At 41.0% G+C, this 11,212-nt stretch overlaps 2 protein-coding genes across 2 annotated transcripts; both read left to right on the forward strand.

The window, feature by feature from the left end:
* The first annotated feature begins 452 nt into the window (after nt 1–452).
* On the forward strand, nt 453–4,367 carry LOC118693264 (centrosome-associated protein 350-like). Its single transcript, XM_036393662.1, has 5 exons — nt 453–530; nt 1,465–1,552; nt 2,290–2,504; nt 3,646–3,829; nt 4,016–4,367. The coding sequence occupies exons 2-5, from the start codon at nt 1,505–1,507 to the stop codon at nt 4,295–4,297; spliced, it is 729 nt and encodes a 242-aa protein (XP_036249555.1). The 5' UTR covers nt 453–530; nt 1,465–1,504; the 3' UTR covers nt 4,298–4,367.
* A 442-nt stretch (nt 4,368–4,809) lies between these two features.
* On the forward strand, nt 4,810–10,172 carry LOC118693263 (centrosome-associated protein 350-like). The gene is made up of 5 exons (XM_036393661.1): nt 4,810–7,239; nt 7,604–7,945; nt 8,285–8,428; nt 8,836–8,961; nt 9,248–10,172. The coding sequence occupies exons 1-5, from the start codon at nt 5,782–5,784 to the stop codon at nt 9,431–9,433; spliced, it is 2,256 nt and encodes a 751-aa protein (XP_036249554.1). The 5' UTR covers nt 4,810–5,781; the 3' UTR covers nt 9,434–10,172.
* Nucleotides 10,173–11,212: the final 1,040 nt, after the last annotated feature.

The raw sequence follows: 11,212 nt of genomic DNA on the forward strand, positions 1-11,212 counted from the left end.
AACTTGTACTGGGGGAGTTGTTTTTTGTATTTTTTCCTTTCAGATATTTTATTTTTGGTAACATTAACTCTTTGCCTTGGGGTCTCTGCCAGCAGATCACAGGCAGTCACAGCACAGCCATCACACCTCGGATCTCTTGTCACCTTGGGTGAATCTGCCCCATGGGGAGACCTGGGACAGCTCTGAGGACAGCAGTGACCAGGCCAGCTCCAACAGCCAGGTAACACCAGCTCTCAAAACAGTTTGAGGAGTGTTTCTCTCTATGGGTTGGTTGGTTTTTTGGTTTTAGTCCCTCTATCAAACTGTTCACCTGATGACACCGATACTCTGCTCTGTCCCCAGCGGAGCGCAGCCATTCCACGCTTTGGATGTTCCAGCACCTTGCGTGGTTCCAGCCTGGCCGTGGTGGAGCAGTGCCTGAGGGCAGAGGAGCTGCGGGCTCGGCACCGGGCAGTGCTGCTGCAGCTCCGGAGGAAAGCCCTGCAGGAGAGGGCCAGGGCCGAGCTGGCCTGGCTGGGCCACCGCAGACGGTGAGGGCACTGCCGCTGGAGGCCTGCTAGGCCAGGAGTGCTTTTCCTCCTTTCACGGGAACAAAATAAATGTAAAATCATCTTAGAAAGCAAGTAAAAAATTAAGAGAGGAAAGGAGTCTGCATGGTTTTAGTGTCTCCAGAGCAGAGTTGAGCTTCTATTGGAGCCTCCTCTGTGATGGTGTGATGCACCAGCTGGAAGAGGAGCCCTCAGGGATGGATGGTGAGGGGTGTCCCTCAGCGCTAATGAGGATAACGAGCCCTCAGGGACAGTGAAGGGTGTTCCTCAGCATTGACCGGGCTGAGGAGCCCTCAGGGATGGACAGTGAGGGGTGTTCCTCAGTGCTAATGAGGATAACGAGCCCTCAGGGACAGTGAAGGGCGTTCCTCAGCACTGACCGGGCTGAGGAGCCCTCAGGGAGGGACGGCAAGGGGCGTCCCTCAGTGCCAATGAGGATAACGAGCCCTCAGGGACAGTGAAGGTTGTTCCTCAGCATTGACTGGGCTGAGGAGCTCTCAGGGATGGACAGTGAGGATATCCCTCAGCACTGATGAGGATAAAGAGCCCTTAGGGATGGATGGTGACCGGTGTCCCTCAGCACTGATGAGGATAACGATTCCTCAGGGACAGTGAGGGATGTCCCTCAGCACTGACCAGGATGAGGAGCCCTCAGGGATGGACAGTGAGGGGCATCCCTCAGCACTGACCACTGAGACACTGTAAGGAACCCCCAGTGTTCAGGAGACTCCATTTGCTTCAGGAGAGGTCCAGCCACCACAGCCCCAAGGTGGTGAGATGTCTTCTGAGTCCATTGTAACTTTCTGCAGACTCTTCCATACCTATAGCTGCTTCGAGAGGGGATTTGCTCCCATTCCATCCATAAATTCAAGGCATTTAATGATCTGACTCTGGTTCTCATCCTTGTGATCTCCAGTGTTCTGGAAAACCTGCAGGATAGTACAGGAGCCTCTGCCATGGCAGCAAAGCAGCATGAAGTCCTGATGGACCTGAAATGGGAGCAGGTAATGCTGCAGTGAGAGGAGCTGGCATTCGTTTCATATCCACAGGGAGGTGTCTGGAGTTGCTGGAGCAAGTGGGAGTTGTGTTTAAAAAAAAAAATCACTTTGCATCCATTATTCTGCATATTTCCTACATACCCACAGTGAGGTGGCTTTTGTGCCAAAGTCAGCAGTCTGTAAATCTTGCATAAAAGAACACATCTTTTTTTTTCCTCTTCTGCTACCTCACTGTTATTGTGGATTTTTCTATTTATGCCATAACAGGTCATATAATGTAGGCTTCCATTGATTTATGTTTGTGATGTTGAAATATATTAAATTAATCTGACAGCTAATTTTATAGTCTTGGTTATTCCACTTTGCTAGGTTCATAATTACACTTGGTAGTCAGAAAATTTCTGTCCTGCTCCTTACTTAGTGTGAGCCTCTCATTTAAGTAAAGGAATTCCTAGTGCAAACCACAAGCACCCTGTAGTTTTGAATGATCTAAAGACAATTTTTAAAGGTCTCACCCCTTGGCACCCCATAAAAACATCCCTTTACCCATCATCAGTTTTCACAGGTGAAAGCCCTGTTGAAAAATAAAACTGCAAATTTTTTATAACAAAGGAAACTATTGTATTTTCAGGGTATTTTGGGATTAATAGTGCCCTCTGTGAAGAAACATTATACATATTTTTAAGTATAGCTCTTCATTATCCTCACTCTGTTATGTTCCTTTCTTTCTCTGCTTTGTGTAGGCAGAAATCCAGCATCTGAAAAACATCCACAGGGCAGCCCATCAGGAAAGGAAGCTTTTATTAAAACAGCAGAGAGAAATCTTAATGAAGCAACAGTCAACAGCACAACTCCAGGAAAAGCTGCACAGTTTGGCTGGAGAGCAGGAGGTTGTGAAGTCGGGGAGTAAAGACAACTGTGTCCAGCTAAAGCATAAAAAGAGCAAGAAATATGAGGGGTAAGTAAAATCTCTCTCAGTGATTACTGAAGGTAAGACTGAATCCAGTGGAGTAGATGGAGACAGGTATGTCCTAGATAATTGTGTGAGCTTAGATACTCCAAAGAGGGAGTGTATAATGATAAATTTTTCCAACTTCTGTGTTCAAGCAGTTGATAAATCAAGATCACTGCTTATCATTCTGTCCCAAATGGTGAGTTCCTCAGGGCACCTTTAATGATGCCACCCAACTGCTAATGATAGTTCATGCTTTCATGGTGGCTTTTAACTACAAACCCAAACACTTTGCAACTATATATTAATTAGGCTTCACAATACCCATCTGGAATGAGTAGAAATGTATTGATTTAATTGGGGCAATTCACTCCTTTGTCACCCTCTGGCTCTCAGCCTCTGTATCACTCAGCCCCTCAGAGCTGCTCTGTGCTTCACTGAGGATTTAACCAGAGAAGGATTTTGTAATACACAGGGCTAAATTTTAGGCTTAAACTGAAGCACAGAGGCGTCATGTAAAATCCTACAGTGAGCTATAATTCAGGAGTTTAGTCCGACTGAGAAATCCCCATCCTGCTGTTCCCCAGGAGCATCCTTGTCTGCTTCCTGCTGGGCTGCAGGAGCTGAGTAGTGTGAATGAGAACCCCACAGCATCCACACTGCTCAGAACAAAAATCTAGTTTGCTTCAGGAAGAGTAAAAGCAGTTAAAGACATATATTTATCAATGTGAATTAAAACCTCCTTTCATTCAGTGTTACCCAAAGCTTTAGCAGGGTGGTGAGTCAGGTTTGTGCATTTACTTAAGTCCCCACAGGGGAAGGCTTTCAAATAAATCCCTGCATGGAACTGATCTATAATTCATGGTATTATTGATTACAAGTCAGAGAAATCTTTAAAAGGTTTCTTGGCTGTGCTTTCACTTCTTATCACTGATAAGGCTGCTTGTAGGAGAACAGTGAAATTGGTGTCAGTCTGGAGCAGCCAGGGGCTGGTGGAATCAAATGCACCCAAATTCTGGCTGCTTGTCCATAGATCTCTGTCCTGTATAGGATGCAGAGTGGTGAGATGCTATTTATCCACCTGCATGGGTATGTTCATATTTTATACTCATCAGGAACAAAGCATTCCATGTCTAACTCTTTACAGCTTTTCTACTGAGAACAAGGAATCACTGGTACAACACCAGAAACAGGTGGAGGAGTTGCCAGGTTTGGAGCAGTCCCTTAATGCTCAGGATGATGTTTTCTTACCTCTGGAACCTACACCTTCAGCTGGAGTGGAACCTATAGCCACACTTGTTACAAGAAAAGGCCAGAAGTGTGTATTTCTGGTAAGGACCACCTCTGGAATTCCCTTATTGCCTAAAGAAAGGGTGCCCCAGATTATATTTGCCTTAAAATAGGACCAGCACAGGACTCATTTGGCACTTAGGAACATGAAGTCAAAATAGGTGTGTTGGTTACGTGCACCTTTTCGTTAAGATATTAACTCTGTCTCCTAAATGTTTACATTCTAGGAATCTGTGCTGGAGGAAAAGGCACTTCTTTCAAACCCTGCTCCTCAAGACAATGAAGATATTAATCCATATGGCAGAAAGAACCCAGTGAAAGGCCTGGAGATGCTTCCTACTTGGTGTAACTTATGCCTGCTTCAGGAGGAAAACACTCTTGAAGGAACAGGTCAATCACATTTAATGCTATTATGTCCAATCTGTTTCAACTACTTCAATCAAATTTTAATCCAGACAGAAAGAGAGACAATCTTCTCATTTATTACCAGAGTGTCTTGCTCACTATAGCCAATGTATAAATCACTGCTGGGCAAGATGGTGGGGATCTCTCAGAGGTTTATTAAGAGATATGATTATACTGCTTCCCCAGAACAAAATCATAACTTACTCTGATTGTGTCATTAACAATTTGCTCTCTTTTGATACAGTTTTTCAAGAATTTAAGGCTGTTCTTTTTAAAAGAACATAGATCAGTTGAAGATAGACTTGGACAGGACATGCTGGAGTTATTTTTGTTTCCAGGTTTTATCCTCAGCTCATATTTCTTACTCTCAGTAGGACAGGTGAAAAATAAAACTGTCTGTTTATATATGAGTCAGTTATATCATTTACATAGTTGTGGGTATGCATAATTTCTGTAATATAAACATTTACATATTGTGGCAGTATTTCCTATTTCTGTCATTTTTCTAATGAACCATCTTTCTGTGTTTCATAGAATATCCTGATTTGGAAGGGACCCCCAAGGATCATAAAGTCCAACTCCTGATTTACTCCTAGATAATCATAGTGAGGAGCATGATAGATTTGAGTGTCCTAAATGATCTATGAGCAAGCTCTTCTATAAAATATTTTTCTTTTAAGTGATTTAAAAAATTTCTTTTAAATGTTCCAGTTAAAGAAGTGGAACTGCCTGTCCCTTCTGAGGTCCATCAGGTGGATGCCAGTCAGTGTTTGAACCATTTGGACCATATTTCTCATGAAGCTTCTGATGAACAAAATTTAAAAGCATTTTCTGAGGGATTAACTTCCACCGAATCATTGTTCAAGTCAAACAACTCCTTTTTGCAATGTGAAAGTGCCAAATCAGACTCTTCTCACTTGGAATTTCAGAAAGTGTCTGCAGCTTGGATCAGCTTCTCAACAAGTTCCATTTCAGACCCAGAATTAGAGCTGAAGCATGGAGAGGACACAGATGTCAGTGTCCCAGAAGAGTTTGTCTGTGACAGTGGTGATGTGTTTGCTAATATCTCAAAAGAGATGCCAATAGCAATAAGCAATGGAAAGGAAACATCACCTAGTGACAAACACAATGAATGTGAGCTGCCTGAAGCTGACAGAGCTGAGACTTCATCGCTCTCCCAGAAATACCCTGGAGATGTGTTGGGTCATGGCTGCACTGATCACCTGCTTTCCTTCATCCCAGCAAACAAAGCAAATGCCTCCAGAACTGACTCAGCACATTGCTCCCAGTCTGAAAACCCTTCTGAGGGAGCGGATGAGCCACACCTGGGTGACTGCAGCAGAAACAAGCCCTGTTCTCAGGAGATCCCAACACTGGGAAATGATGCAGCTGCCAGCCCTTCATGCACTGATGCAACCTCGAGTAGCAATAAGGGTCTCCCTCCAACTGATGAGGATACCTTGTTGGAAATGCTGTGTCCTGTGGGTGAAGTATTGTCCTCTGGAAGTGCTGACTTGCCATCCTCTAACAGAAAGGATTTGTCATTTCCAAGTGAGATCTTCCTCCTCCCCCTTTAGGTGCAGATGCAATGAAAAATGATGATCCTGCCTCCAGCATGGATGATTTCACATCTCCACTGGAACAAATGACAGGCTTAGAGTCTGCTCAGGGCATGGATGAAGATGTATCACTGGAAATGGATGCATTACCCCCATTACCTGATAACACCATGCCTGAAGAATCTCCCCTGCTCAGTACAGAGACTAGTGGTGCTTTTTCAACTCAGGATGGTTGTCTCTCAGAGCAATCTATTACAGCTCTTTCCAGCTGTTTATCAGAAAACCAGCATGGAGAGCAAGAGATGCCTTTGCAGCATTTGGAGTTACTGCCTGTGTCAAATACAGATTCTTCTGGTGGAAGTAAAAGTCCTGAATTCCCAATGAAACAATGCAAAATGTGTGAAAAGCTGCCCAGTGCTGATGAGGACAGTGATGATGATCCATTATCATCATTTGAAATTGGGGACAGAGTGTTGGTAAAGCAAAGCCAGCCTGGAACTCTGATGTTCAAAGGCCAGACTCATTTTGGCAGTGGTCACTGGGCTGGTGTTGCACTGGACAAAGCTGAAGGTGACAATGCTGGAACTTATGAAGGGGTGAAGTATTTTGAGTGCGCTCAGCACTGCGGGGTCTTTGTCAGACCTGATGAGATTTCACACCTGTTTGGGGTTAACAAAAACAGCTCCAGTTACATGGGGAGTGAAGACTCTGACTCCTTCCATGATGATGATGACTCCCTCAACGGAGACTGCAAATATTCTGAAGATGATGAGCAGAGAGTGGGGTTTGCAGAGGAGAAAGAAGATACAAACAGTGCAGGAGGTTCAGAAGTGAAAGAAAACCAGTCTGGTTTACAGAGTGCCTTGCTGTGTGGAAAAGGGCAAAAATTTCCCCATTCCAACCAGTGTAACTGTAATGAATTCCTCTATCAAAAGAACTTAATGTGCTTGGGATCAGATAAAGAAAAACCAGAACTGGCACAAATAAAACAAACAATATTTGCAGATGCTCTTCCAAAGAAAAACAAGACAGATGAGGTAAACACAAGCAAAAATATTTGTTGCTTGGTAGAGGATCAGAAAAGAATTAAACTTGCTGATGATATTGCAAGTGAGCTCAGTAAAAAACTTCTGTTTGACATTTTAATTGCATTTTCTGAAACAGCTCAACACAAATATAAAAGTGCCTTTGAAAAAGACATGATGAATTATGGCAAAGGCCTGAGGCAAGAAGACAATCAGAAACCATTTCCCCTCAAAGAAAATTCAGTTGCTGCCTTATCTGAGCCATCAGCAAAGGTTTCTGATGTTTCACTGGGTGATTTTGATACGCTTTGCATTCATGGTTGTCACACAGTAACAGACAGAATTGTAACTAAATTTATAGATGATGCAGTTAAAGAATATAAGAAGATTAAAAGAAAACACAGATCAAAAGCAGACAAGATACTTCATTTATCTCCAGAGACTTCTCCAACCACTTTGCCTGTAAGTATAGTGAGAAAGTTTTTATTTCAATTGCTGGTGCTGAAGCTGGGTCTATAGAGGCAAGAATTTGTGTGGCCCAGTTTTTCATCATCCAGAGAAATTATATCAATGTTAGGAAGTAGATTGCTCACTTCATGTGACCCATTCCTTATTTCAGGAATTATTCAGTATCCATTGGATAGTACATGTATGGCCCAAACAAAGAAAATGGGAGTTCTTTATTGGATTCTTCAATAATACATCAGTAAGCTTTCTTGGAGCCCATGAATAGAATGGTTTTAAGTGTAAGCTTGACCAGTTGCTAATAATCTCAATACCTCTGAAAAGATGGAATATATCTGTCTTTTCTTTTCCTCTCTTGAAGCTCCTTTTAAAAATCCTTGATGCTGGTGTTTTTGGAAGCTCTGAAGATTTTGATCAGCCTAATTCTGACCAAAACATGCTGGTGAGACAGACACAAAAGCAACACTTGTACAAATTAGACCAGTGGCACTCAGCTCCTTGGAAGAAAACTGTGGAAGTTCCTCTTGTGATACCACATAACAGTTCTTCCGTTAAAAATTTGTCTGCATATGCTGTGGAAGAATTATGGACCCCAGAGAACATAAAATCAAATTTCAGGAATATCAATGTGCCAAAGTACTGGGAATATAGTGATCTCCCAGGGAATGATTTGGAAAAAGAAAGCAAGAGGATGTATAATCAGGTATTTTTAAAGCACTAACTGTTAATTAATTTTTGTAGTGTTCTGGAGGCTGCATCATATTAGCTAATATTTAATGTTATTCCAGTAGCTAACACTAAATATAACTAAAGGAACACTGAAAGGTACCACCAGGAGTATGTTGCAATTTGCTGCAGAATAATTCCAGTAGAATAAATGTCCTTGCAGAGATTTCAGAGTTTTGCCAGAGTTCCACCATGCGCCCTTGGACACCTGCCCCAGTGTCTGTTTGGGTCTGTTCAGGGAAAGCCAAGTTCCATGGGAAGCTGGGGACTGGAATCCAGTTTTCCTGACTTCAGTGTCCTGCTGAGTTTGTTACAGGTTATATTTGATTTGAGCCATGAGTTGCTGTGTGCAGAATATCAAGTGACTGCAAAGCCAAATATGTTCCCATGGATGGAAAAAAATGTGGGATCTCCCTGTTCCAGGCATCTCTGCAGAAGGACAGATGTCAGTGATGTCAAGGTATGTTCTGGCAATGTAAAGTACAGGAACAAGAGTGAAAAGAGCAGAGATTGCAAAAAGAAATGTGAATTTTGGGAGGAATATGACAATGTAACTGAGGTGATGGGAGAAGAAACAGTATTACCCTGAAATGCCTGAATAAATACAGACTGAGCTGAATAGTAAAAATATTCCATATGCATAGAGTTAAGAATGGGAATGGGCCTTTAAACTCTCCTAATTATGACTATTTTGTGTCTAATATTATGATTAAAATGTGTTGGCTGGCCAGTATTGATCAGCTACCTCTAGATCAGTCCCCCTAAACTTGGGGATGTTTCTGGATCTTCACCTGTCACTCATCTGGAACCTTCACAGCACCAGAATTCTTATGAGGAGAGTTCTTTTCAGCCTTCTTTATTTTGTAGACGTTTGTTCAGGGTGAAATTATTAAAATAATGAACCTGGAAAAGAATGACTTAGAAATGAAAAGAAAATTCCTAAATATGACCAAGTATGGAAACTGTAAGAGAGACAGAGTGGACCTTATTCTGGTAAGCAGAATTTCCAATGGGGATTTGTTCATTTCCTCTAGATTTAAACTAGAAATTCTCATCCTGTTGTGAGAATCACATTTACTGAAATTAACTTCAGAACTTCAAATTACTGCCTTTTAAAAAATTGAATTAATAATCCAGTATTTCTAGCTCTTGTGAGTGATTTTAAATTAAAAAAATTAAATCATGCAGATGTAAAGTTGTCAGATTATGTGCAGTGTCTCAGTATTTTTGTGAAACTCTTCTTTTTGAAGTAAAAATTTGTTTCCATGCTATATTTTAGATCCAGGAGCTTCGCAAAGAAGAATCTCAGTGGACTTCCTATGGTGATGATGAATTAAGAGTGAAGATGAGGATGACTGAAGCCATATTTGATAGCTTGATCCTTGATACAATCAGAGTTCTTAATAAGATTTACCTGAAAAAAGCCTGTTTGAAAGGTGACTGTGCACCATCTTTTCTCTCTTAATCCACTGTGGAACTGGTTAAAAGGAGCTTGGAGATGGCTTCAGAGAGCTGGCACAGGGAATGGCAGGACCTGGAGCCAGACAATCAGGTTAAATGTCTATAATTTTATGCAAATGAGGCAAATACTGATGTGATGCACTTTAAATTGGAGATTTTTCTATCAGCACCTTCAATTCCTAACAATTAGATGAGTGCCTGTAATTGGGTTATTTATCATGCAATTCACAGGAGCCCATTGAAATTTTATAATATCTAAATGTGGGGTGCTGAGAATGTACTTTAACAGACAAAAGAGAGGAAATCAATACTCTTTTTGTATTGGTAAAACTGGAAAAATCAGGATTTTGACAAGGAAATAGAAGTATTTCCTCAGCATGGTAATTGTTCACAGTGCTAATTGCTGTGGTCCCACTTATTTTGTACTGAGGAAATCAAATTTTTGTTAGTTCTTTTTAAAATAAATGCTGTGCAAATATTTCTTACTGGAATTCAGAAATTGTTTATTATTGAATAATTGATTGTAAAGAGATCAGCTTTTTTCCAATCCTACTCATTCAGAGTGTCTTTCAATAAAATTAAAATCAGGATCAATAACGATAAATTATAGATAAACTTAAGATTTAAAAATACAATACTTAAAATCTGCTTGGGGAAATAGAAAGGCATTTTATGTTTGTATTTTTGAATAGTGTTGACTTAATTGTTGTTTTTTGTACTTGTTTTCTGAATAAAATATTATACAAGTGGCTTTTTTGTTTATTTATTTGTACTGAAATCAGTTACAATTGCAGATTATCTTGTGCACACTGTTTTTCTCAGCAGTGAATGGGTGCATTTTTGCTGGGCACATTAAACCCTCCTTTGCTTGTTGCCATATGAACAGAAATAAAAAGGCAACTTCTGCCCCCAGTGCCTTAACTGATGTTCTTGCCCTATAAACTATTTCATGTCTCTAGTGGTACATTTCCTTGTCTCTGACTTTATCCTCATTGATTAGTTAATCCACATAAGTTACTTGTTTTCTTGTTGTCAGTTTTTAGCAGAATTTAACTCCATTTTTTTTCTCCTGGACCTAAAGTGTTGCATACAATGACCAATCTATAAATTGCAGCACTCTGGCTTTACTTTCTATTCTCACTCTGGTTTTGCAGCAGCAGGCTCCCTGTGTTTGGAATGAAATCTATTAAAAATATCACTTGGATATGAATAAATAGCCGAAGGACTTGTTTGATTTTAGCCTTATGTTACAGCTGAGGCAGAGACCCATCAGATTTGCAGTGAGTGTTGTGAGTGGAGCCTGAACCCTCACACGGTGCTCTGCAGGGAAGGACACAGCTATAAAGTACCTCCTGCTGATGAGAATAAAAAGTGTGTACACAGAACATGTCAGACATGTTTAATATCCTCCACCATTCTGTGTTCAAAACCTGAGATTCTGGCACCCAGATATATTGACCTGTTCACTCAGTGGCAAGGCTTCAATATCAAGATTACTCTCCTTCAAGGTCTAATATTTTGTTTGCCTTGGGTTTGATCAATATTAACCTCCTGGGTCAATAAATCTTGATACTAGCCTCAAGAGGAGTCATTATCTTTCATAGAAAATGATTATTTCTCAGTTAAACCCTACATTTAATTCTCCTGTAATCCATCTCTTTCATCTTCATACATTAAACAATTCTTCTAAATAAAAAGTGCTCTAAAATATCTTAGGCACTGCAGATTTTTAAAATCCTAATTAGCAGCTGCTACAAGGTTTTTCAATTCTTGGAAGCCGTTG

The sequence above is a fragment of the Molothrus ater genome, chromosome 20 (assembly GCF_012460135.2).
Source record: "Molothrus ater isolate BHLD 08-10-18 breed brown headed cowbird chromosome 20, BPBGC_Mater_1.1, whole genome shotgun sequence".
In the NCBI taxonomy this organism is placed as follows: Eukaryota; Metazoa; Chordata; class Aves; order Passeriformes; family Icteridae; genus Molothrus; species Molothrus ater.